The 27,599-nt window shown below is 46.7% G+C and overlaps 1 protein-coding gene across 3 annotated transcripts in view; it reads right to left on the bottom strand.

Moving 5' to 3' along the window:
* The window catches only part of PELP1 (proline, glutamate and leucine rich protein 1), a 314,814-nt gene that overhangs the window by 107,850 nt on the left and 179,365 nt on the right, over positions 1–27,599 (bottom strand). For all 3 annotated transcript variants that reach the window (XM_086945906.1, XM_086945907.1, XM_086945905.1), the window contains exon 12: positions 16,131–16,281. In XM_086945906.1, coding sequence (XP_086802032.1) covers positions 16,131–16,281 — 151 coding nt within the window. The remainder of the gene's footprint in view (positions 1–16,130; positions 16,282–27,599) is intronic.

The following is a 27,599-nucleotide window of genomic DNA, read 5'->3' as shown; positions in this document are numbered from 1 at the left end:
GTCCAACGTCTCTGGTCGCCTCCACGGGTCTCAGCTTTGCTGTGGATCGGGTTGAAGGAATTCTGGAAGTCCGGGTCTTGTCAGGCTCTGTGCTCGGGCTCCGGCGGGAGCATCGACAAAGCAAACCGTTGATCGATTGATGGTGCCTGCTTGCACTGGGTGGTCACTCCTTGACCACAAGGGAGATTCTTCAGTCTTCTATGTCGAGTAGAATGTCGAAGGTCCAGAGTTTCGTTTCAAGTTTCAGTTCAGGATAAATCTAAATTCTCTTGACTCGGCTCCTACCTATATAATAATCTGAGGGGCTGGATTACCTGCTAGGTCCCTCCTATGGGTGGGACCAGGGAAGGGGGTGGTTACACCCCTTTCCCTTTGTCCAGTTTCGCGCCAGAGCTGGGGCTGGAGTGCCCCAGCAACTGGTTTGAACTGGGCTATGCATGGGACACCTTGTGTGCCCCAGGCAGTGTCTCATTTCATTCAGCCCTCCCTGCCCCAATACACTATGGCCTGTCTGGGGTGGTGCTAGCACCTCCCAAGACAGGAAACCTATTGTCCAAGCCTCCCTCGCTGGAAGGACTCCCAGCAGCAGGAGGTCAGACTTGTGTCTGTGGCAGCAGCATCCATTTTGTGATGCCGAGGCTCTGTTGAACTTTAACCGGGTTTAGTGGGAACAACATGTCTTCTCCCTCTAGAAGGGTGAAATGCTACCCCCGTCGCCAGAACTGGTGAGGAGGTAGTATTCCAAAGCGTATGACACCTTACACGACATGTTTTGATAAAGCCAAACCAAAGTTAGCAATCAACCGCGAGGATGATAATGCACTTAAGAGTATATGGTATGGCTATATCATAGAACAGCTATAAGGACATGGTTCCGAAAGCTGCAGACATGCTCAGCTCATGCTAGAGCCTCATCTCACATAAAACCAAGCACTCTGCCTCCAGGATTGTTAAGGCCTGCCATAGGAGTGACTTATAGGTATATATGTGTCTATATGTAATGGTACGTATAGGGATACTACACCTAAGCAAGGGGTGATTACACGACCTTGCCCCAGCTGAGTGATCAGTCAGTTGCGTCAATGTGAATAGCCAGCCAGGGGTGGCATAATACATGCTGCAGCCCCTGGTAGGCCTTGGATGCACCTATGCCCTGGGTACCTATGGTACACTATACAGGGGCTCATAAGGTGACCCAATATTCAATTGGAGATGTACCTAGAGTACATGGAGTCCATTTTACAGTGGGAGCAGATAGCCTGGGGCCCTGATTAGCAGGATCCCAGGCCAACTAAGTCGAAAACCAGCTAAACACTAGGCAAAATATTTGGGGTAACCATAGTCAGGTATCCACCTTCCTACACACACAATATGTCCACACCTGGGCACACATGTACACGTCACAAGCACACAGCACAGATACCCCCCCCCCCCCCCCTCACCCCCATATTTTCCTGCATAGATGGTCAGTTTGTGCTCATCTACATCAAAGTCGTCCTGCACAGAATATATTAAAGACGCACCAACCCCCAATCTATTATTATCGGTCATGGCCGGCTACGCACGGCTAAACACTTATACGGTCCCAAAGACGAGACCTATTAACTATGCCAATGCTGGTTTATACTTTGACTCTCAGGGAAAGCAGTGGCCTGCAGGCAAGGCTGACTCTTAACAATGGCACACAACAAGATTGGGTGATACAATATTCAAAACCTAAATGTGAATCGGAACTAATAAGCCATTTTTTTTATTTTTGTTCACCTGTGGAATGAACCTGGAACTTCAAAAAGAAAAAGGTCTGCATGCAAACTAGAAGAAGAAATGTTCATGCCAGAACCAGAAAAGGTCCTTTGTTCTGGCTGCCTGTACATATCTTTATTTATGTAACATTACATTTATAGAACAAACCTAGAAAGAGCAACAGAGTGCTAAAAGCTTGTTTGAGAGCTCACAACATGCCAGAATGAGTAGTCTAGAAAAGTGTAGGCTGCCAACAGGGATTCTGATCGTCTTCCAGAGCATAGTGATAATAGTTATAACCAAAGAAAACTTTTAACCAATAAAGACAGGGCCATGTGTTAAAACTATTCTGACAGGCTTTTGGCAGCTAATCAGAACTTCAAAAATAAAAACTGCTTGAGGAGAGCTCAGAAATTACCAGCTGCAGTTCACTCCACTTTTCAGGCCTTCCTGGGCAACTAAGGATTATATAAAAAATACAGAATTGTGCCATGTTTCTAAGCCACATACCACAGACTGGGGGAAAAAGTCAGGCACTAGTTTGTGGCTAAAAGCTCAGAGAAAGTTGACACTGGAAAGGAGTACAACAAGAGAGTTATGAAAGATGTGAATTCTGAATTTTTAATACACCGCTAAAGGTTCAAAAGCATGGTAAAACGGTCTTCTATTAGCCACAATAAGTTACATTTCAACAAACGTATTGTGTATGAAATGGATTTCTGAGTTGGACAGAGAGACCATCTGAGCCAACACAAAGTGGGTTAAAAAATGGAGTCTGCCCTGCTGAGAAAAGTCACAAATTTGCAGTAGAGTGTTTTTGGTGGCTGCGAGTCTGCAAGTCAGCAGTTTCGGTTAAGCAGCATGCACTAAATTATTGTTTTGTAGTTACTCTTATACAGAGCTTCACTCTCCTTATAAGGCTCCAAAGCACATTTGCAGACAGGTACTACGTTGATGTGCAATAGTCCTATGGTGGAAGAGCTAGTCAGTTACATGGCGTTTGTAAAGAATGTTTGTGAGAACCTGAATAGTCAAAGATTCTGCCTATAAGAAAGAATTGGACTTTGGCCGGTGCATAGATTGATAATGACAATGCCTTTAGAATTTGAAGGCTCTAGTTTCTTAAAGGAATGTAAATTTTGGTATGCTTCAAGCATGATCATGAAGTGCAGGCGTGGTGATAGCCATAAGAGTTGTTTTCTCTGGCTGTCTATTTTCAGCCATCTTTAACCAGTTAAAAGCTGTGAAAGAAGAAAGGCTATAATGTAGCAGTATACCTGTAGTCATGTTTCCTCTCCAATTTGTTGGCTTGTCAGAGTCATTAAAATTTCAGCAACATAACAATGGTATCCATCAAAATCTTTTTTTTACTTGCAACTAGTGTTAACATGTATTTGTTTGCACATTTTTAATTAAAAGTGAGGGTTTGCTACACAAACTGAGGCATACAGTATTTCACAAACTATACTTCCCAAACTATGCTTCCCAGTACCGCCTGCAATCCAGTCGGGCCTAGGTTTAAATAAACAAAATAAAACACAACATCAAACACAAAAATCCACCAATTTCCACATTTTCAGTGCTACAGCAAGTGAACCCTCCCAATGTAATCCTAGCCATCCCTTCAAGGTCCAACAAATGATCATTCATACAAGTTGCAGAGAAGAAATATCTCTACCAGCTACAGTATTCATAGCTTCTCCTCTGAGATACAGGTCTGTGACTGAACCTGTTATAGGGACATGCATTAACACTAAAAGAATCAGAGCACACCCAACAGGGGTAGGTCGTTTTAAAGTCAGTAATAAAATTAGGTACTTTATGATGAAAAGCTAAAAACACTTCAAATTTGTCTGCAGCTACCGCAGTTCCATGAAGCATAGTCCTGTCAGTGCCTTTTTTCCTCTCTGAACTATTTCTGGAATGCCCTTCACAATGACCTAATATTAAGAAACCTTAAGGGCAACAGGGGGGGGGGGGGTTAAGGAATTCCCATACGGGAAATAAGATGGTAAGAAACAAAGTACATTTTGTATTGCAAAATGGTTTACCCTGCAATAGTTAGAGATTCACATAGAGTTCATAACCTGCCACCTACATAGTCGTTAGAAAGAAACAGATTACGTTTTATCTAAATGCAACCATTGGAGTTCTCTTTAATGAGACCCCTGTATGACATGGAGCAGAGGTCCACAACGTCCTACAGGTTTGTTTTTGCACATTAGTTTATGTGTTTGTTTTTCAATGTCCAATTTAAGCATTGTGAGGAAATGGGATTATTATATTGTGTGGTTGTGCTACCTCATCATGTAATACACATACCAACACCTTTAGTTCCAGTAGGTTTCTTCTGGAAAACCCTCCTGTCAACCCTGGCTAGCTGTGGTTCTGAGTAGCAAGGCTTGCAAAGAGGGACATGTGTTAAGCATTTAAACAGCATCAAAACTGAAGGAGGAGGAGCCAAGCTGCTGACCGTGATGGCCGCGTAGGCTCTCAGCTCCGCCATCTTCCTTGCTTTGTGCTCACATCCTGTAACCTATCCTGAACCCGAGCCGCATCTTCGTGAAGGGGAAACGACACGGCCTCCGGTAGCGTGCCCCCGAGATTCCTACCAGCTGCAGAACCGGAGAAATATCCTCACTTGATCTCCGGCCCTTAACAGCCATGGAACCGGGGCTTTGCGTGAGGGGGATGGCCAGCCTCTAATGCATCAACAACGTTCTTCTGCGACGGGGCGGAGTCGGCCTACCGGAGTGACTCAACTGCATTGCGCAACCCTTGCTGCAGTTCTATATCCCACCCAGCGGGTTGAGTGCCGGCGGAGCATCTAAGGTCCGAGTTGACTATATTTCAGCTGTTTTTCCGCCCGTGCGCCGCTCGGATGCTCCTGCTGTTTCTCCCGACGCTACTGCGGGCGACACTTTGTGTGACTCGAGACCTGTGCTTGGGCAATGAGAGCTCCAGACTGCGATAGCGAGCCTGGCGCTTGTTGAGTCTGCCTCTACAACATCGTCTGTAGCGCCATGGAACCTGCTACTCCCATGGCCGTGACTCGACCATATCTCGATGTGTGGCAAGCTAGTGACCGTTCGGACGCCTGGGAGAGCGATATTCTGGCTAATGAAGCGCTGCCTGCCGGAGAGCCTCTGATGAGGAGGAACGCCGTAGATTGTGCCCACGGAGCAATGCCTTTATTATTTTTTCTTGTTTCTTCATTGGTTCTATGGCCCTTTACTTTTCTCTTTCTCGGCGTCATCACCTCCTACGGTTCCTGTAGTATGCTCAGTTTTGAGGGGTGGGGCGTTGGTTTGATATGAAACGTGACTATGCTGGAGACCATCCTGATCTGTGTACTTTGCCTTTCTCACTCCTACTGTAATAGTGTTACTCGCTGCAATTTCACTCAACCGCAAACAAGCCTTGGCAAAGTTAAATTGGCCACTTTACAAACTTTTTCAAAGAAAACTTAGGTAAGTGTCACTGCAGTCAGTTGCAAGTACTTCGGGCGATCGACTCCGGCAGGGAGCCAGTCAGCGGGACCAGCAAGGTCCTGAAGAACAGTTACTTCCACAGGTGAAGCAGTCCTTCAGCAGTTTCTGCCACTTTCTCTGGGTTGCAATGGAATCCTAGGGAGTGATCCCGATGCAAGGGATTAAGGATGCTGAAGATGCGCTAATGCGACACAGTCAACAGGGGTCTCCCTGCAGGCATGCCTCGGTCCATGAAGGTGATGAGGGGGTCTTGGTTGTAGGATCAACATCCTAAGAAGTGCTCTATGGTCTGGCCAAAGTCCAGTCGTCACTGGACTACAAGTCACCAACTGCTGTGGTCAGAGGCCAATCCTTCGTAGGTCGATAACTGTCCTTCTGAGGGTCACAGCAACTACAAGACAGCACTCTTGGGCTCAACGAACTCAGGTGAAACTCAGCGTCATGTCTTCGTACTCTGTGCTGCACATCGGCGTGGTAGCGACTACCTACTTGCCCCAAGCAGGCTTCTTCTGCCGATTTGTTACTGTGCTGCGAACGGGAGGCCAATCAGTCCTTAGAGTTTCCTTGGATTGACTGGGCTCTGGAGACTGCTTCTCCTCGAGCAGGACACGGCAGGCACAGGCCCTCTCTTTGCTAGCCACCAGGTGCAGTCCTCAACGGTGCAACCCCTCTTTGTGGGTCCCTTGGTGTAGCAGGGCAATTCTTCAGTCCTTCTTCAGAGACAGTCGAGATCCGAGATCTTGGTGCCATATTTACCTTCAGAAAATGCCCTCAGGGTAAGATGCAGTTGATAGCCAATGGACTACCGGATTCCCTCCCTCCTGATGACCACTTCCTGGGAAATGTGGAATCTGGCTATCCCAGGATGCACCATTCTGCCCACAACCAAGATGGCGAGGACCCTCTCTCGATACTCAAGAGCTCCCTAGCCTGCTACCATGGGACTACATGCCCCTGGAAAAAACGGTTTGAACAACTGCCTTCTCTTGTGTCCCCAGTGCCAGCCTAATCAATAGTGCAGCCCCTTTCCTAAGTATTACCCATTAGCCCTTCAAAGTCGGCATCTCCTTTGAAGCTCACCTTTTGGGCTAACACCCGTGTGGCTTCCTGCAGGAGGTAGGTAACACTGCTCTCCCATGCAGGTCTCTATTGTGTCCTTTCCTGGGAGTTGTTAGGACGCACCCCAGGAGTGCAGAAAGTGGTCTGCAGGACAAGTCCTGTGTACATCAGTAAATGGGTACTGGAAAGCTTGGGCAACTAAAGTGCCAACTGCTTATGTTGCACTCTGCCCACCAGTAACATTAAATTCAATGTAACCATTAAATTGGATGTAATGCACTTATTCTTTTGATACCTACCTTAGTAGTTGAATTCAGAAGTTGGATGGGGTGCTACCCAGCAACTTTGTACTGTACAATGGGGCTACTAGGCTTTCCACAGTAAAAATGACAATATAGGGTTTTTACTGCTGAAATATTTAAAAGTACGTTTCACTTTACAATATACAGCACTGTGCCTTAGGGCTTGTTAGCCTTACAAACATTAAAAAAGGAGGTTTGTGCTTTGTCTTAACTTTAAATGGCAAAGTTGAGTTAGCAGTTTTAACCTGTGTAGGAAAGTGCCCTTTTTGTATGGTCACCTTGACATTTCTTTCGCCAATGATGAAGGTTTTTGGATCCCGAAATGCACTGGAGCCTGCTAACCAGGTCACAGTGTCGGTGTTCTCTACCTAAAATATGATACATATAAATTGGTAACCCCAATTGACAGGGATTTTAACCCCCTTATAAGTCCCTGGTAAATGATAGCAGTTGTACCCAGGGCATGGGAGTTAGAGGGGTCACCAGGGCCTACAGCACGGATTGTGCCACTCTGAGTGACCCAAGTAAACAGATGACAGCATGCCTTCCATTGCAGACTGCAGGAGCAGTGTAAACTGCTTGAACTCAACTTTGCCCGCACCAGGAGTGGCAGGGTCATAGTACTATTTTTAATATGTGCCAGTCACCCCTATGGTAGGCCTCCAAAGCCCAGGAGTCAGGGTGCATTATATTACAGGTATGGACATATAAGTGCAAGCTCAATTAGGGGCTGCTATAAGTGTTTAGGGGGGTTTAGGGTAACATGTTTGATATTAAACAACTTATCTCATCAAACCTGACTTTTCCCCATAGTCGGATTTAATGTGGCATGCACCCAGGTGACTTCCTTAGAGGTTGCCCACCTGGTTGCCAGTCTTTGCTGTGCCCTGGCTGACAGCCTGACATCAAAGCAGCGAGCATCAAAGCTTCCACTGACTCAGATAGGCAACCAGGCTTATCCACAGAGGGGGGAAATAGCCAATGCCCTGCCCCCAGGCACATTTGCAACTCGGGCAGGTGCAAAGATTAGATAGTCAGGAGGCATACACCCCCAGAAGGCTACCACACCCCTAAGGTGAGCTACCTGGTCTGTACACCCGAAGAAGGGTTCTGCCATCTTTAAAAGTGTCTGACTAGAGGCTGTGTCTGTGTGGAGAAGTTGCCACACTATCCAGGAAGTGGTCACCTCAGCGGTGGATTAGCTGTTATGGCTACTAGTTCTCAAACCCCTAAATCTAGGATCTAAGGGGTTTCACCTGGCAACAGAACCTCAGATCTGATCGACCTGCAACCAAAGGACAAAGAAGAGACCAGAGTTTGCGATTTTAGGACCTGCCCAAAAATGAAGCACCCAAGACTGCACCTGTGGCAACCACCCTGCAACTGCACGACTGCGACTCGTCCTGGACCAGAGACAAGTTCCAAACGAAAGAGGAACCCCTTCACCCTCTGTGTTTTCTTTTCCACTCGACCAACAAGTGATGGATTGCCACTAGTCAATTTCTCCATAGACCCCAAAGTTAAAGTTTCACAGTAGGGAATTGCATGGATTTATTTTTCCTTTAAAAATCCATAACTTCGGTTATATTCATCCAATTGTGTTCATTTTGGTGCCTAAATTTCAATAAAGTCTGCTTTATTAGGTATTGGTTAGACAGCGCTTGACCTGTCTCTTCGAGACATGTATATACTTTGTAGGCTTTAGTCCATCCATAGGCTTCCCATTTGCGGTCTTCATCGTAGCTCTCATATTCTTTCTCCCCATTTGTCCAGGGCATGCACGCATCATGCCTCTTCCTGTGTTTAACCCTCCCCGAGAGCATGGACCAATTACTAGTATGCACTGCTCCCCATTTAGCAACTTTTTAGAAGGAAAATGCTACTTACCAGTATGCATCTGTTCTTGGCATGTAGAGCTGCAGAGTTGCACACTGTGCACAGATCGCCACCTAGTGTTGGGCCCGGATGTTTGCAGTTTGTTGTTGTCCTGAAAAGTTCTATGGAAGCCATGAGATAGGGGACTCCTCCTTTGGACCACAATGCGCATGGGCATCGGCTCCATCCCCAGATTGTTTTTCGCCATTAGGGAAATGATGGAGCTTTGCAAGAAGGAAGTATGCCCATGTAATTTGTATCCAATTGAGATAATACTGGAACAGACATGGGTAGCCGGGGAGGCGGGTGGGCGTGTGCAACTCTGCAGCTCTACATGCCTAGAACAGATGCATACTGGTAAGTAGCATTTTCCGTTAGAGGCATATGAGCTGCAGATTGCACACTGTGCATAGATTTTATAGCAGTACCCACTCTTAGCGGCGATTACCCCCATCTGTTGCAGTAGTTTGGAATAATGTTTTGAGAACAGCCTGGCCCACATTAGCTTGTTGCTTGGTTTGCACATCTACACAATAGTGTTTTGTGAATGTGTGCAGTGTAACCCATGTAGCTGCTCTGCAGATGTCATCTAGGGGAATGTTCCCTAAAAATGCCATTGAAGCCCCTATTTTTCTTGTAGAGTGGGCTTTAGGAGGAACAGATGAAGTAAGTTTAGCTTTGTGGTAACAAATCTTTATGCATTTGACAATCCATCTAGCTATCCCAGATTTTGAAATTGTGTGGTGGTGAGAAAGACACAAAAAGTTGTTTTGTCTTACGAAAGGGTTGTGTCCTCTCTATGTAGTATAGCAATGCTCTTTTGACATCTAGTGTCTGAAGAGCTCTTTCTGCTACTGTGTGGTTGCGAGAAGAAAACGGGCAGTTCCACATATTGATTGAGATGGAAGGGAGAAATGACTTTGGGCAAGAATTTTGGATTAGTACGCAGAACTACCTTATTGTGATGTATTTGCAAGAAGGGTTCTTGATTGGATAGTGCTTGTAGTTCACTAACTCTCCGCAGGAAAGTAATAGCTACTAGGAACGCAACCTTCCACGTTACAAAATGTAGTTCACATTTGTGTAAGGGTTCGAAGGGAGGTCCCATCAACCGTGTGAGAACAACGTTTAAATTCCACACAGGTGAAGGTGGTACTCTGGGAAGAATTATTCTTTTAAGGCCTTTCATAAAGGCTTTAATGGCAAGCACTTTGAATAGAGATAGATGCTGTCTGTTTTGCAGATATGCTGCTATTGCAGCAAGATGTAGCCTAATAGACGTATAGGCTAAGTTACATCTTTGGAGATGCAGTAAGCATCCTATGATGTGTTGAATAGACGCATATAGAGGATTAATATTGTTGTTGAGACAATATATTACAAATCGTTTCCACTTGGCTGCATAACATGCCCTAGTGGTTGGACGTCTAGCTTTTTTTATGACATTCATGCAGTCTGGAGGAAGGTTTAGATATCAAAATTTTAGGATTTCAGGAGCCAGATAGCAAGGTTGAGCTGAGCTGGGTCCGGGTGTCTGATTTCGCCATGTTCTGTGTTAAGAGGTGTGGAGAGGTGCAATTTTTGGTGCGGTACTACAGACAGCTGTAGCAGTGTGGTGTACCACGGCTGTCTAGCCCACGTTGGAGCAACTAGGATGAAGGTGAGAGAATGCTGCTATAGTTTGCGTACTACTAGTGGCATGAGTGGTAGAGGTGGAAAAGCGTACGCAAATCTGTTTGACCAGTTCATCGATATCGCATTGCCTTTGGACAGTGGGTGTGGATATCTGGCGGCGAAGCTTTGCCATTTGGAGTTTTCGTGGGTCGCAAATAGATCTATCTGAGGTTGTACCCACATCTGAAAGAATGGCTGAAGAACTTGCATATGAAGTTTCCACTCGTGGGTCTGTTGTGTTTGACGACTTAACAGATCCGCTATGGTATTTTGTACTCCTGGAACATGCTGGGCTAGAAGGAATATGTTTTGAGGTATAGCCCACCGCCATATGTCCTGTGCTAGTTGAGAGCTGCAGGGAGTGTGTGCCTCCCTGTTTCTGTATGTAATACAGGGCTGTCATGTTGTCTGTGCGGACTAACACAGCTTTGTTTGATACTTGCTTTTGGAAAGCTTTCAGTGCTAGGAATATTGCTAGTAACTCTAGATGATTGATGTGGAGTAACTTTTGCTGTGGTGTCCACCTGCCTTGCATGGTGTGTTGCAGTAGGTGGGCTCCCCAGCCGGAGAGCGATGCGTCCGCAGTCAAGATTATCTGAGGAACTGGCTCTAGGAACGGTCGTCCCTTGGAAAGGTTTTTGGTGTTCCACCACTGCAGAGAGCGATGAGTCCGACCGTCTACCAACACTAAGTCTGTCAATTGACCTTGAGCCTGGTTCCATTGACGTGATAAGCATTCTTGTAGCAGACGCATTTGAAGTCTTGCGTGGGGCACTATGAAAATGCAAGAGGCCATCATCCCAATGAGTTGCATGAACACTCGTTCTGAAAGGGAGTGTTGTAGCTGAAACTTTGTTAGAAGAGTTTGCATGCTGGCTATCCTTGCTGGAGTGGGATAAGCTAGCGCTTTTGAGGTGTTTATTGTGGCACCGAGGTACTGTTGTACTTTGGATGGTTGTAGATGGGACTTGGCATGGTTTATTGTGAACCCCAAGTTGTGAAGTAGTTGTATTGTGGCATGAGTGTGTTCCACGCATTGGTTGTATGAGCTGGCTTTTATGAGGCCGTTGTGGAGGTACGAGAAGACATGGATGTGCTGTCTTCGTAAATGAGCTGCCACTACTGCTAAGCACTTGGTGAATACTCTTGGTGCTGTTTTGACTCCGAATGGGAGTACTTTGAATTGATAGTGTTGCCCGTCTATTACAAATCTGAGATACTTCCTGTGAGCCTTGTGAATGGGAATGTGGAAGTATGCGTCCTTGAGATCTAAAGTAGCAAGGAGGTAGTTTTGTGACAGAAGCGGAAGGATTTGTTGGAGTGTGACCATGTGAAAATGGTCTGACTGTATGAATATGTTTAGCGGTTTGAGGTCTAGAATAGGCCTTAGAGAGAAGTCCTTTTTTAGAATTAGAAAATAGAGAGTAAACCCCCTTGTTTTGTTGGTGCAGAGGAACTGGTTCTATTGTACTTTTTTGTAGCAGAGATACTAGTTCTTGCTTTAACAGTGATAGATGTTCTTGTGACATTGGACGCTGTTTGGGTGGTATGTTTGGGGGGGTAGATGTTTGTTCTAGACAGTAACCTGACTGAATAATTTGTCGCACCCACCTGTCCGATGTGATGTTGGTCCAGGCAGGAAGGAATTGTTGCAGTCTTCCCTCCACAGGAGTGGAATGTTGGGGGGGGGGGGGGGGGGGGGGGGGGGAGGAAAGTCATTGGGTAGGGGTAGAGGCAGAGCGAGAATTGTTGGTTTTGCCTCTGCCTTTGTTGTGGTTACCCCTGTAACCCCCTCTCTGGTAGCCCTTAGTGAATGTGGATTGGCTAGGGGTTTTGTCAGAAGTGGAGGGACTTTCCGAGGAGTAGCCTCTAGTGTTGCCTTTGTATGATGAGCGACAAAAAGAAAGTCTGGGGGCTTGCAGCTGCAAGGCTCCCATAGATTTTGGTGTATTGGTGTCTTTTTTCATCTTTTCTAAAGACACGTCAACATTTGGGCCAAATAAATGTGTCCCATCAAATGGCTGATTAAGGATGAAGTTTTGCACCTCAGGTTTAAAAATCGGAGATACGTAGACAAGCATGCCTACGTAGAAGGGTGCTGGTATTGATTGCCCTTGAGGCAGTATCTGCAGCATCTAGGGCACAACGAATGGAAGTATTAGTAATATTTTTACCCTCCTGTATAAGTTCATTGGACCTATTTTTGTATTTGTCTGGTAGAGGCTGCATTATGGACTCTAGTTCATCATAATGTGCCCTGTCATATCTGGCCAACAATGCTTGGGTATTGGCAATGCGCCAGCTATTAGCTGCTTGTACCGCTGTTCTTTTACCAGAGGCGTCAAGTAGCTTGAATTCTTTGTCTGGTGGTGAGGCCTCACCTGATGTCTGAGAATTAGCACGGTTACGTGCATTAGACACTACTAAAGAGTCTAATGGTGCTGGACCTTTAATATTTATTTATTTATTTATAAAGTTGTATATATAGACTGGATCTGTAGGGGCAGCTTTATATTTTTTCTCAATGCGAGGATTGAGGACCCTAGCCCTGACGGGGTCTTTAAAAACCTCGGTTGTGTGTTTGATGACACCCATAGCATTGGCAAAATGACAGTAGACCTTTGTGTGCTATCAAAAGTGTCTAGTAGGAAATCTTCCTCCACCGCATCGGTGTGTAAGTCCACCCCATGATATTCGGCAGCTCTTCGGACTAGTAGGTTAAAACCTATAGTGTCGTCTGGTGGGGAAGGCCTAGAAGGGTATAGATCGTCTTGTGGGACATAAGGCACATCAGGGATGTTGTAATCATCCCATGGATTAGGTGACTGAGGGGGACTATTGGTCCCTGCTGGGTCATGTGCACCCCCACCTGTGTTATCAGAGTCTGTGCCTACATCATCGTCTGGATTAGGGGATGGTGTAGGTGAATGGTGAGGTGGAGGAGATGTAAGAGGAAGTACAATATGGGGAGGTGGTGGAGAGTGGACCCTTAATGGAGAGGTTGCAATGTCTCTTCTTTGGAGGAGGAGGAGGAGGTGCTGGCGCATCATGTGGTCTCTTCTTGGAACTGAGTCAATTGACCAGTCTTAGGATGCTTTACAAGAGTTTTTTGGTTAGGATCAGGTGTGAAAAGTTCTTCTGAATAGGGCAGATCCTTCGGCGTCGAGCTTTTCGGCTCTGTAGGTTTTTTCGGCACCGAGTCGGTAGCTGGTCTTGGTTTAGAAGTGTGCCCTTTTGAAATGCCCTTTACCGGAACCTGTTTCTTCGGTTCTGGGTGTTTTATCGATCCAAAGCGTATTCTTGAGCTTTAGGCGTTAGTGGGCTCCGAATGCGATTTCGGCATCGATGAGCCGCTGCCAGTCTTCGGCGCCGTGTGCTTAGGTGTCGGAGCAACGGTCTGCGTGGTTGAGGAAGATGGCTTTTACTTCGGTGTTGGTATAGGATCGGCACCGGGAATAGGCTGGCTCGAGCCCAAGCCGCCTGAAGGCTTAATGGGCTTCTTTGCTGAGCCCGAAGGTGGGGCATGGGAAGCAGTCTCCCGGTGTGCACCCGTGTCCGAAGGGGGAGTGCCCGAAGCCTTTTTACAGGGTGTTGAGGAAGGGTTGGGGTCGACTATCTTACTTACGACCCGTTGAGCTGGAGTGACTTCCTCGACGTCGGAGTCTTCGGCGTCTGAGGAGCTGGTACTCTCTTCGGCATGCTGGTGTTCTGGCACGTCGACGCCCTCTTCGAAGATGTCGTTGGGGATCGAAGCCGACGAGCGAGCCATTGTTCTTCGAGCTAGTCGGTTCCGGATCGTCTTCTTGGAGCGGAGGGAGGCACAAGCTGAAGAGTCTTTGGTCTCCTGCTCCGGTGAGAGGCAAAGGTTACACACTTTATGTAGGTCGGTGTGGGGAAACTTCGACCCACATTGAGGACATTTTTTGAATGGCGTCCTTTCCATGAGCCAGAAAGTAAGGCCTAGGTAGGCCCGAAGGCCTTCGTCGACGACCGGAATGTAAGACTTCGAAGTGGTGAAGAATTGCGTTGATGTGGAGTGCAATCGAAACAATACCGTCGAACTGGGTGAGGATTGCGCGCCGAAGGCAATTCGGTTCCAAACCGGAGCGCAGGAAACGCATCTGAGCCAGATGGTGGAAAAAAAACAATCTGGGGATGGAGCTGATGCCCATGCGCATTGTGGTGTAAAGGAGGAGTCACCTATCTCGTGACTTCCAAAGAACTTTTCAGGACAACAACAAACTGCAAACATCCGGGCCAAACACTAGGTGGCGATCTATGCACAGTGTGCAATCTGCAGCTCATATGCCTCGAACATACTTTATTCTTTAATTTTGTTGCAAATGTGCGCGATACAATAAGGAGTTCCTAGGCACTGTATGCGAACCCTACTCCACCATCCATGTCGCTTAATATGCTCTCCCCCTCGCAGTATTGTGGTTATTGGAAGGTCGGCGCTTGCAGGTCTCCCACCTTCACTGCCCATAATCACATTACTCACTTTCACACACTCCATGGCACAGCCGGGAAAAGGAGGGCAGCACAGATCCAGGCCACCGGCTTACAACATTTGCCTTTCACCCTGACAATTTACAGCAACAAATATGCGCGCTCTGAGGAAGATTGGAGGGTGAGCTTGCTTGTTCTATTTTTTCATATATTGTGTTATTGACTTTATTCGAAATCGTCAATTTTATGCAGATTGTTTCATACTGTCACAACTAGAGTAGCATAAGACTGCATCATACGAAGAAACTGTGTAATGTTTTCTTCAGTTTTTGTTGTGCCTTCGTCTGTGCGTACAAGAATGTGCAAAACCTGTTCACTCTTTGTGACCCTGCGAATTGTAAACAGTTTTTTGCACCTTTTTATTTTCCAATATTCCATTCTAGCACAGTTCTTAAAGAAAGCGATCGGAGCTGCCGACTTTAGACTGGGGAACAGAGTTCAAGTTTCGGCACCTGCTCAACATCCTGTAATCCTAGTTAAAGCACTTAATTTCCCTAGGTTTAAAAAAAGAAATGTGACCTTGTGTAATGTAACTGGTACTCATGTAAGGTCCTCCAATACATTGACACTATTATAAAGCAGCCGATACTTGCATAAAAATAAAAATCTCTATCAGGTCCCAAAAGCTAGACCTACTGGCTTTGTCAATGTTGGTCTTTATAAATTGGTGTCTGATTTCTTTTAAGTGATTTCAATTACTTATTGTCCATGTTGGTACACTGAAATGCTTAACACGTGTTTCACTAGCAAAGCATGATCGCTTTGTGCCACACTATCAGGACTGAGCTAGGGATTTATTAGTAGGACTCCAAAAGGGACCTATTTGGGGAATTGTGAGATTATTACACTGTGAAGCCTAACCAGCCACACTGCATAATAACACACTTACCTACTAACCGCAGTGACAGACTGGGAGCCAGATTTCACCTTGTCCCACTCAGGATGGCCCACCAAGTGCTGCAGTCCCTGACAGACATTCTAACTTACAGGCCCTGGGTACCCCTGGTATCATACTAGGGACTTACAAGTAAATTAGGCTATGCTAATTGAGGACAAAACAATAAAACACACCAATTTCCAGGTCAGAGCACATGCAGTGAGTCCTGTTTAGCTGGGCTCAGGGCACTTCAGAGCCATTACACCGGTGCATAGTAGTCAAAACTGAGAGCAAACAAAGTCGGGGTAAACCTGCAACAAGCCTTTCTCCTTACAAGCAAAGCAGGACCAAGAAATAGCAGGTTTATGAAAAGTGTACAGATAGGCATAAATGCAATATGAAGGTCTCAAATTGCACTTCGCTCGGCTAGTTATCCTCATAGCTGCCAGGAAGAGAACCAGAAAAGCTAGTGTGCAGAGAGTTTCAAACTGGCTCTAGCTGACCGATAGGATAAAGATGGGCATGCCTGTCTTTTTCCCACTGATAGGATTTCTCACTGATGGGAGAAAGAAGGGCCTGGTCTCAAAGTGTCCTTCTTACCTTGATAGTTTCCGCTGAAGGTGTGATGTCAGCAAGGAGGTGAGCCAACAGTACATCAGAATGGTGCGTCGATCCTTGCAGAACTCCACTTGATGCACCACAAACCTTTAGCCACAGCTCCAGAACACAGTATGCCTTTGCTCTGACAGCACTAGGAAAAAGCAGTCAGGAATTAAAAAATGTAAGCCACTGGACATTCACAAAGGTAGGTGTGAAAAGACTACTTATAAGAAATGTCTGCTTTCTGGTTAAGTCCACTGACAGCATGAAAGAAAACATTGACAAAGCTGGCATAGGGAGTGGGCTTTGGAAAATATTGCATCTATGGAGACGATTCACTTGTTAACTTAACATTTCTTAAATGTGAACCAACAAAAGCAGAGTGAGGAGTTCTGGTACAGAATCATATCAAACAACATTTCGTAACATGATCCTAAGGTCCACTACATGAGACTGTAGCAATTTTCTTTCAGCATGTTATATACATATAATCCTATAAAGATCCACATCTGACATGCAGCAGTACTACAAACTGTTAGACAGAATGGTTCTATGTCCAATTAATATGTTGATTAGTTTTCTTTAGCAACAAACAAACATTAACTCAGCATCTCTTCACAAAAGAGGTAATGTAAGTCACTGTAATGTACTTCACTGTTACGCAAATGCCTTCTTAGCTAGTGCCTGTTCTTGCTTCCCTTTTTGCTTTGTTTCCACGTTTTCACTTTCCAGATTCATCTAAAGCATTCTTAGGTTGGAGACCACATCCTCACCCTTATAAATTTTGACATTCGTTTGAAATGCATATTTCTTTCGGATCAGACACCCTCCTGACTCCCTGGTTGTTGAATGTCAGGCAAAAATAGTAATGAAAAACAGGCCTTTTTCCGGAGAACAGTTGATGACTACAGTACCACTGTTGGATCCTCTTTGTTGTGAGGGGGAGGGGGAAAATCGGATAACGTCTTTATTCTTGTAAACTGATAAGTGTATAGCTGAAAACCTTTCCAAAACTTTTGAAATGATTTTGCAGTAGGTGGGTGCTCTCACAACAAAGAAAGAACTGAAAAGATTGTGTCAATGATTTGGGTACAGCACTCCAGGAACTGGATTAGAAACTTGTGTGTATTGGTCTTGTTGGGTTGTCCGGCATAAGCAAGACATTCTACAGCATGGGTACTCACAAACTTTCTCTCGGGGGCCAAATTTACACTGTGAATTGTGTCCGAGGGCCGCACCAGTGGGGGCGGGGTCAGTGGGGGAGGGGGCGGGGCTAGAGCAATAAAAAAAAACTGACCATGAGGTTGATCACTGGTCCCTGCAGCGGACACCTTCATGCACTGGCCCACCAGACCCGGCATACACACATCTCTCTCTCTTGCTCTCTCTGTCTCCCTCCCTCCCTCCCTCTCACTCTCCCTTGCTCTGTCCCCCTCCCTCTGTCGCCCTCCCTATGTCTCCCTCCCTCTGTCTCCCTTTCCCTCTCTCACTCCCTCACTCTGTCTCCCTTTCCCTCTCTCACTCCCTTTCCCTCCCTTCCTTTATCTCCCTCCCTTTCCCTCTCTCACTCCCTCATTCACTCTGTCTCCCTTTCCCGCCCTCACTCTGTCTCTCTTTCCCTCCCTCACTCCCTCACTCTGTCACTCCCTTTCTCTCCCTCCCTTTCCCTCCATCTCCCTTCATCCCTAACCCTCCCTCCCTTTCCCTGCATCCATTTCCCTCTCTCACTCCCTCACTCTGTCTCCCTTTCCCTCCCTCGCTCTGTCTCCCTTTCCCTCCCTCACTCTGTCTCCCTTTCCCTCCCTCACTCTGTCTCCCTTTCCCTCCCTCTCTCCGTCTCCCTTTCCCTCCCTCACTCCCTCACTGTCTCACTTTCCCTCCGTCGCTCGGTCTCCCTTTCCCTCCCTTACTCTCTTACTCCATTACTCCCTCACTCTATGACTCCCTTTCCCTCCCTCACTCTGTCTCCCTTTCCCTCCCTCACTCGGTCTCCGTTTCCCTCCCTCACTCGGTCTCCGTTTCCCTCCCTCACCCGGTCTTCCTTTCCCTCCCTCACTGTCACTCCCTTTCCCTCCCCCTCCCTTTCCCTTCCTCCCTCCCTCCCTTTCCCCCCTACCCTTTCACTCTCTCGCTCCCTCACCCGATCTCCATTCCCCTCCCTCACTCCCTCTATGTCACTCCCTTTCCCCCCCTTACCCTCCCTTTCCCTTCCACCCAGGGCACAAGTCCTAAAAAAAGAAGTGGGGGGACGCTGACGTCACAACAAGAAGTGATGTCACGAAAGGTGGCTTGCACCTTCAGATTCATTGCCTCCTCTTGCTCGCCCGTAAGATGCGATTGCATCAGAGAAACCAGTGCGTGAGCAGCATTCTGAATGAGCTCCAATCTCACCCCAGAGAGGCCAAATAGTGAATGTGCTGCTCCATGTGCTCCAGTTATCGAGCTCCCGGTAAAATAAGTGGGGGGACGCTGTCCACCCGCGTGGAACCTTGACTTGAGCCCTGCTTCCACCCTCCCTTTCCCTCCTTCCGTCTCTTAATTCCTCACCCGTTCTCCCTTTCCCTTCCTCACTTAGTCTCCTTTTCTTTCCCTCTCCCTCTTTTCTCACCCTGCCTCTGTGTCAGCCCGGGCTGAGACAGCTTCGGAGCACACACACACACAGATGCACCGAGCGCATTAACAGGTCTTTAAAAGACCATTAGCATGTAAATGAGGCTGTGTTGTTCACCTCTGCCCCTGCAGCTCCACTCCAACTATGGCAGGAATCCCCCGGCCGGCCCCCACAGAGCAGCAGAGTCTAGGAGTCGCGCTGCTGTAACTTAGTTTGCAGACACTCTTTTAAAAAAAAAAATTCAAACACTGGTATGATGTGTGCAAGGTCCGCGGGCCGCCAGGGAAGGCTTGCCGGGCCGCCACTGGCCCGCGGGCCGTACTATGAGTACCCCTGTTTTACAGGATGAAACAGTAAGTGATTTAAGGACGTTGTTTTTTTCAGTGACTATATGGTACGTGTGTGTGTATGTGTATATTTATGTATTTATGTATATATGTATATATGTGTGTATGTATATATGTGTGTATGTATATATGTGTGTATGTATATATGTGTGTATAAATTATTAATACTTACATTTAAAACACATATGCCTTTACTAATCAAGCCTTTACAATGGAATTTGTTGTACAGGCATGCAAGGTAAAGACATATGCATTGTTAATCCTGCATGGTAACGATTATGCTTGGCAACGGTACCTGCGTTGTGAACTCTGTGTTGTAATGGTTATATGTGATAATGGCTGCCTTGCAATGGTTGTTTTCCTATGAGATGGTTGTATTGCCAGCTCGGCTACCACAAACTTCCCTTCTTTGCCGACCTGGTCGAAATAACTCTGGCAGCCAGTTAATGGAGCAGCAAAGCATTGCCTCCTTTCTTAGAAGGTTTGCCACAGGCCTATAGCTCTGTCGCTTCCAGTCCCTTTTGGCTTCAGAGATTCGGCCTCCATCACATGGGTTTTCTGGAGTAGCACTATGTTCGGGATATGGGCAGCCAAGAAAGATAACACCTTTTTGCATTTGATTAGTCCCTGAGCATTGAATGAGAGCACTGTCAAGCTGGAGACCGAACTGTCTGGCCTAACAGGCTGCTGTGTGCAGCGGCAGCCCACTTCGGAGAGTCAGTAGATATCATGTCCTGCAATAGGTTGGGGTCAGAAGAGGGGAGAAAAAGAAGAGGTTGTATCATTGATCCTTGGTGAAAAATGCAGTTGGGTGAACTTTAGTTGGTGAGTGGTACCTATGCCTGACCTGAAGGAGTAAGAGTAATTTCAGTATCCAAACTCTAGGAATCGTTAGATTAAGCTCCTTGAGGTTTGGGTCATGACTTCTCCATGGTTCTGAGTGAGAAGGCTGGAACTGAGATGCAGCTTTAGATGTGGAACTACAGATAGTTCCAAGAATGTGGTGAACCACGGTTGACGGGCCCAAGTGGGAGCCACTACTCAGTGTGAGGGTTGTTTGCCTTAGCTTCCAAACCAGAAAAGGAAGGAGAGGGAGAGGCGGAAAAGCGTAGGCAAATATCTCTGACCAATTCATCCATTGGGCATTGCCTTTGGATAGAGGGCGTGGGAACCTGGAGGCGAAGCTTGGGCGTTTTGAGTTGTTCACTGTGGCGAACGAAACTTTTACCACGCACTACCATTACAACGTGGTCATTACAACGCAAACCATTACAACGCATTGCGCTGGGGGGCGCTCTAGGATAGGGAATAAGTTTAATTTACTATCCAACACCTTCCCTAGTGTCCACGGGGACTGGAGTTGGAATAGTAAATTAAACTATTCACTATCCAGCACCCCAAAGCGCTATGCGTTGTAATGGTATGCGTTGTAAAAACCGCGTTGTAATGGTATGCGTGGTAAAAGTATGCGCTGTAACGTCATACATCCGAACAGATCTATTTGTGGGAATCCCCATTCTTGAAAGTATGGAAGGAGAACTTGGGGATCAAGTCCCCATTTATGTATTTGTTGCCGCCTCCTACTGAGGAGGCGGCAATTTGATTATTCAATCCTGGGAGGTGCTCTTTCAGAAGATGAATTCTGTGATGGATTGCCCAACGCCAAATGGTCTGAGAGAGGCATGACAGTTGCAGAGTGTGCCCCCCCCCTATTTTTTGTACATAGCTGTCATATTGTCATTGCAGACTAGGACAACTTTCCCTATGCGGAGATGCAGACAAGCTTTCAGTGCTCGAAACACAACTAGAAGCTCTAGATAGTGCACATGAAGACTTTTGTACTGGTCGTCCCATAGACCCTTAATAGTCAAATTGTTGAGATGGGCACCCCAACCTGTGAAAGATGTGTCTGCTGTTAGCACGATCTGTGGAACAGGGTCGAAGAAGGGCCGCCCTTTTGAGAAGTTTTGTGTGTTCCACCACTGCAGCGAGCGATGGGTGCAGCTGTCTACCAACACTAGAGCTGTTAATTGACCTTGAGAATGATTCCACTGACTTGCTAAGCATTCTTGTAGAGGACATGTGTAACCTTGCATGAGGCACTATTGCATCAAATTCCTCACTGCCAAGTATTGATTGTTCTGAAACTGTAGTCGCAGAGTTTGAATATTTTGAAGTCTGGCTGCGTTGGGAGAGGCTGGAGGTGTGCAAGTGTTGCTCCGAGATAGGACTGCATTTGTGAAGGCTGAAGATGAGACTTCTGCGCATTGACCGTGAAACCCCTTTGGTGAAGTAGGTCTAATTTAGTCGGAGTGTGTTGTAAACACTTTTGGTGTGTGCTGGCTTTAATGAGCCAGTCATCTAGGTATAGGAAGACATGAATCTGTTGTCTTCTGAGGTGTGCTGCCATTACTGCTAGACATTTTGTGAACACTCTGGGAGCAGTAGTTACTCTGAATTGGAGTACTTTGATTAGGATCAGATGGGGGGGTGTTAGTATTTTTTGTCAACTGTAGGTGTTAAAATGCGGGCACAAACAGGGTCCTTAAATCTCATTTGCATGTCTCATCATGCCTTTTAACATAGGTAGATTCGGACTAGTCCTATGTGAAGAACCCTAGTGTCACAAATAAAAAGTCTTCATCCAAAGACTCTTTATGTAATTTAACTCCATGATAAGCTGCTGCCTTTGAAATCAGATCTTGATAAGCTACATTATCATGAATGAATGAACGAAGTCCATCTTATAATGCGCTACTTAGCCAGAGGGGCGTCAAGGCGCCTAATCCAAAGGAGATATCCACATAACAAGCTTATTGATAGGCCTCAATAAAGCACCATGTTTTTAATGCTTTCCTAAAAAGAGGCAACGAAGGCTGCATCTTTATGTCGGAGGGGAGGGCATTCCACAGACGGGGGGCCACGGTAGCAAAGGCCCTGCCTCCCCATCTGACTTTTTTGCTACGCGGGATGCACAGAAGATTCTTGTTTGAAGAACGAAGGCTCCTACTTGGAGAGTAGGAGGTTAACAGAGATCCTAGGGCATCAGATGGTCCTACCACAAGTGCTCCAAAAACCAAGCAGAGGATTTTGAACACAATTCTCTGCTGGATCGGGAGCCAATGGAGGTTCTTCCTGGCTAAGGTAGCAGAGAAGGACTTAGGGGCATCCAACACAAATCTCGCCGCAGCATTCTGCACGCTCTGGAGGCGTTGAATAAGGCCCTTGTTAATATCTGCATACAGAGCGTTGCAGTAGTCTAAACGTGAGGACACCAACGCGACTACAGTCCGTTCACGTGCCTGGGGGGAGAGATAGTGAGCGATTCTCCTTAGAATCCTAATGACTCCCCAACAGGTAGCCACCGTTCGATTTACCTGCAAATTCATAGCCAAGGAAGTATCAAAGATGACTCCAAGGTTCCTGGCAGAAAGCGAAGGTGTAGGACAGGCTCCCAATGATGGAGGCCACCACTCACTGGACCAGACATCTTGGTCCTTGCCATAGATCATCACCTCGGTTTTATCGCCATTCAGCTTCAGGGAATTGCGGATCATCCATTCTGCAACTACTTGCATGCAATTCCTGAAGCTGGATGCGGTGGTGCTGATCGAGTGGGTCAAGGACACCATAATCTGTGTATCATCTGCATATGATACAACCTCTATTCCCTGCGATTTAACTAACCTAGCAAGGGGGGCCACATAGATATTGAACAGGGTCGGACTTAACGTCGACCCTTGAGGGACCCCGCATTGCACCGGTTTAGCAGGGGAGAGGAACTCTCCAAGCTTAACCCTCTGCTCCCTAAGTTCTAAGAAGGAAGACAGCAATTTCAACGATGGGCCCTGCAGCCCTACCTCCCTCAGACGAGTTGTTAAAGTCGAGGGGGACAGGGTATCAAATGCTGCCGTCAGATCTAAAAGGACTAACAGGGTGGTCTGTCCTTGGTCCATCTTAGTTCGGATATTGTTCATCACCACAGTAAGTGCGGATTCCGTGCTGTGTGATTTCCTGAACCCATGTTGGGATTGGTCCAGGTAGCAAGAGGAATCAAGAAAAGTGGTGAGATGAGAATTAAGATGAGATTCCAGCATCTTAGCAGGGGCAGGTAGCAGGGAAATGGGCCTGAAGTTTTTAAGATTATCTGGGTCCAGGGTAGGTTTTTTTTAAAAGGGGCTTGACAATGGCCTTTTTCCAGGCTACCGGAAAAACGCCCTGAAGGATAGCACCATTCATTACCTCCAGTAATGGTGGTAATAATGTATCCTTACAATCCCTCAGGATCTTTAAAGGGCAAGGGTCCAGAGGAGAGCCCGACTTCATTTTATTCAGCAAAGAGTCAAGGTCTTTAAGAGAGAGGAGGGGGAAGACCGTAAGGGTCTTAGCCGAGTCCCTAACCCAGGGCTCTAGACTGTCTTGGGTAAGATTAAGATAGTCGTCAAGAGTCTTTCTCTGTGCTTCTAAGATGGTGTAAATATCCACTATTTTAGAGTGGAAGAAATCAGAGATCCTGTCGCAAAGATCTTGAGAGGCTACGACTGGATCCGGTTCCTGTAGAGTGCACAGGGTATCGACGATCTTGAACTCCCTGGGAGAGGTAAGGGACATCGTGCGTTTGGAGAAAAACTCCTGTTTTTCCTTAATGATCGCGGCCTTATATTCTCCCAGTAGCCGCTTATGGCAATCTCTGTCCGTAGGAGCCCAGGATTTCCGCCATTTCCTCTCCTGCCTCCTGCACTTCTGTCTCAAGAGTCTCAAGGACTCTGAGAACCAGGGGGCCAAGGGTTTTGCCCTAGCTGAGTAACAGAGCGAGGCTGGGGCTAGTACATCAACAGCTCTCGCAATGGAAGTGTCAAGTTCATGTGCAGCAGCACCAGCGTCTCTGGAAGCCAGATCGGCCATAGATCCTATTAAAGGGGCAAGAACCTCATTGGTAATATTCCTAAGGCATCGCTTGGAAATTCTATTGGCAGAAGGCTGGAAAGTCAAGGGACCTAAAGGGGTAATCCGCTCCAAAGGCACAGCTAGATGGTCAGACCAGACTAGAGGTACGGGGGGGACCAGAGGACAGCCTAGGGTCATTTGAGAACACCCAGTCCAGGATGTGTCCTGCCAGATGGGTGGGGCTGGACACCAACTGAGGGAAACCACATGCCGTAAGAGGGTCAGTTAGAGAAAGAGTATCTTTAGAGCTCAAATCATCAAGATGGAAATTTAGATCCCCTAGAATAGTGAAATAGGGTTTACCGAAGTAAGGCTCCATGATTCTAAATAAATCATGACAAAAATTAGATCTGGGGCCCGGGGGTCTATAGATAAGAAGGCCGGTAAAGGAAGACTATGGAGAAGAGGAAATAACGAAATATAAAGCCTGAAATGAATCAGACGGCCCAGAGAGAGCTTTTATGTGACATGAGAAAGAAGTTTTATAGAGAATCGCCAATCCTCCTCCGCTACGTTTCACTCGGTCCAATCTGTGTAACGCATAACCTTCCGGGATGGCAATCAGAAGGTCCGGACCCGACGAGTCAGAAGCCCACGTTTCCGTTATGAAAACCCAGGACGGATTTCTGGCCGTGACAAAGTCATGGAAAGCGATATTGTTCTTGATGAGTGATCGTGCATTGATTAAAAAGCCCCTTTCCGCATGAGAGGGAGCCCGATCCAAGGAGGAGACAGAAAGACTTCCTGGTGCAGTAATAGAGGAGGGATCTGTATGGCAAGAACGGCAAAAGAAAGAGCCTACCATGTTCTCAAGGGTAGATTTGTAGTGGCATGGTAAGAGATGGTTTCAAACTAGTCAAATCGCCAAGAGAGTAAAAACGAGCTACCTGACTAGGTACCGAAAAAACTTCAACAATACCACTGGGCTGGTCCTGCAGCACGTCCTCAGCGCGGACGGGTGCAGACGGGCAGAACACTGGCATAACTCCGGCAGAAATCCGGCGTCCCCGCTGCGCGATTCCGCTGCGCGTCAGAATGACCTGCTTAAGTAGCCGCCTAGCGTCCTAGTGACAACTAGACCGTTACCGCGCGTGGGAATCGCCGCCGGGCGTGCCTTTACCCCCCCCCCAATATGGCCGCCAAAGAGCAACTACGTCGGGAGTGCCGGGAAAGGGACCCGCCAAACAGCGGTGTTCTTATCCGATTAGATTGCGGGTAAGTGGGCAATGCAAAGTGAACTGCAGATAGCTAGTATTTAAAAGGGGGCGAATAAAAAGCAAAGTCCAACAAAAATACTAAAACGGGGTTAATTACAAGCCTACGATCAGGCAGCTATGTGGATATCAGCAGCGCAGCGCGTTCAGGTAGCGCAAAGCGCATCATCTGGAGGTGATGGCTTTGCAGGGTGTAAATCTGGATCATTATCAATGGGTGGATCAATATTATAGTCATCCTATGGATCTGCTGGTAAATGACCATTGTCATAGTCATCATCATCATCCCCCAAATCAGGTTGTGTATGGGGAGACCCCGAGGTGTTATGCATAGTGGATCTGAGCCTGGCAGTTGTGGTAATGGTGAAGATGGTGGAGGGGATGGCAAAGTAGGGTGAGTAGGACTTGTAGCCATGTCCTTCTTGAGAGGAATCTTATAACCAGTGTCCTCTGAACTGACTTTCCCTTTGGAAGGTGTTTTAGCTAAAATGTGACCAGTATCTGGATTGATGTATAGCTTCTTCTGTTTAGGGTCTAATCTTTCTTTCATAATGTCCAGATAGGTACCGGAGGCTTTGGAAGGACTACTTTCAATTTCGTCGCTAAACCCGACTTGTCCTTTTTGTCCTTAGAAGCAAAAGGTTTCGGATCCGAAGACTATCTGTCTCGACTCTATCCTGAGCCGGAAGGCTTGACCATTTGTTTTGGTGCCGGGCCCGAGGGCGGGGCATCGGAAACATAGTCTTGGTGCCGACCAAGGCCCGAAGGCAGAGGTGGTGCCGAAACCTTATGTTTGGTGGAAGACAGTTTATGGGGCAAAGGGACTTTAGTATTCACGGCACCTTGTCTCAGTGGAAAGTCCTAGGACTCCCATTAGATTTCCAGCTCAGAATCAGATTCTGGGACAGAGAAATCTCTCCCTCTTCTTCCGCCGCTGTCGATTCTTCCTGTTCAGATTCTTCTCTGAAAGTATCCAGAGTATGTTGGATGTTTTGGCTGAACGCGAACAGAAAGCCCGTCATTGTTAATCCCAACTCCTACTCAAGGATTTAAAACACGCTCAAAAACTGTAAATATGCACTGAACTTACTCAAAGAAGATTGACTACTTGCAACGCGGTGCCTACAAGCCCCATAAAACATTGCAGCAGCATGAATTGGGAGAGGCTGCTGCAAGGTCATGTGACGCGAATAAAACCGAGAGTAACAGATCGTTGCAAGTCTCAGTGATATTTATGAGCCTGCCCAAGAAGAAGGGGCCGCAGTGCCCCGAAACGCATCGGCATTACAATTACAGGGAGAATCACGGCGAGCTGCGTAAGACTGCCGGATGGCTGGGGTGAAGTTGTGTGCTCTTTAAATGCTTGGGGCATTTTGTGAATTAAATATATATATATATATACATATACATATACATATACATATACATACATACATACATAAAAGTGTGTGTGCGCATATATGTGTTTGAGGCATGTGTGCTGTAAATACACATGGTTTGCATACTCCTGCAATCTAGTGTTGTGTCTGGATGTTTGCAAGTTGTTTTTCTTCGAAGAAGTCTTTCACAGTCAGGTGGTTAGGTGACTCCTCCTTTTAGTAATAGTGCGTATAGGCATCTACTCCATTGTTAGAGTGTTTTCTTTCCATCATGTTCGGACATGTATTGCTGCGCTCCAGTTTGAAACAGTTCTTCAGGTTCCTCTCGGTGCGCAATCCACTGACTCTTCAAGGTATTGAATTACATCCATCCCACCTCGTGACATACGCCTGTTTACTGAACTTTTGCATTATGCAGCCTGTAACCAACAGGGAGACAAGGACACTGAGCCGCTGTCTCGTGGTTCAGCCGGCAAACTTGCCACGAGGTTGTAACGTCGATGGGGACCGGAGGAGGACCGGCAAAGGAATGAGGGCTACAACTAGTAATTTGGACACTGCGCACATTTCCAGGCATCAATTCTACCCATCACTGGGCTTGAACTATGCAGCCTTTGCCGTTTTACATTTGCCCGGTTTGGTGCATTCTGGGTGCTGCAGTTGTGAGAGCTGCAGTGAAGTCTGACCCACGTGACCTATCGTCAGCGGATTACCTCCAATGGCAGGGCTTCTGGATATACAAATGTGCGGGTGGATTCACACGCAGCCTAATCAGCAGCATCGGAAGAAGGCCGTCGGGCCGAAATGCATCATGCACACGCTGTCATTCTATTAAAGGTGTTCCAAAGGTTTCCCCTGTGTGGCCTCTCTCTGTTCCTCACGGAGTGGATTGTTTCGGATATATATATATATATATATATATATATATATATATATATATATATATATATATATATATATATATATATATA

The sequence above is a fragment of the Lissotriton vulgaris genome, chromosome 12, assembly GCF_964263255.1.
Source record: "Lissotriton vulgaris chromosome 12, aLisVul1.2, whole genome shotgun sequence".
In the NCBI taxonomy this organism is placed as follows: domain Eukaryota; kingdom Metazoa; phylum Chordata; class Amphibia; order Caudata; family Salamandridae; genus Lissotriton; species Lissotriton vulgaris.
The sequence above is the reverse complement of the archived record's forward strand: the minus strand, read 5'-3'. Positions and strand labels throughout refer to the sequence as shown.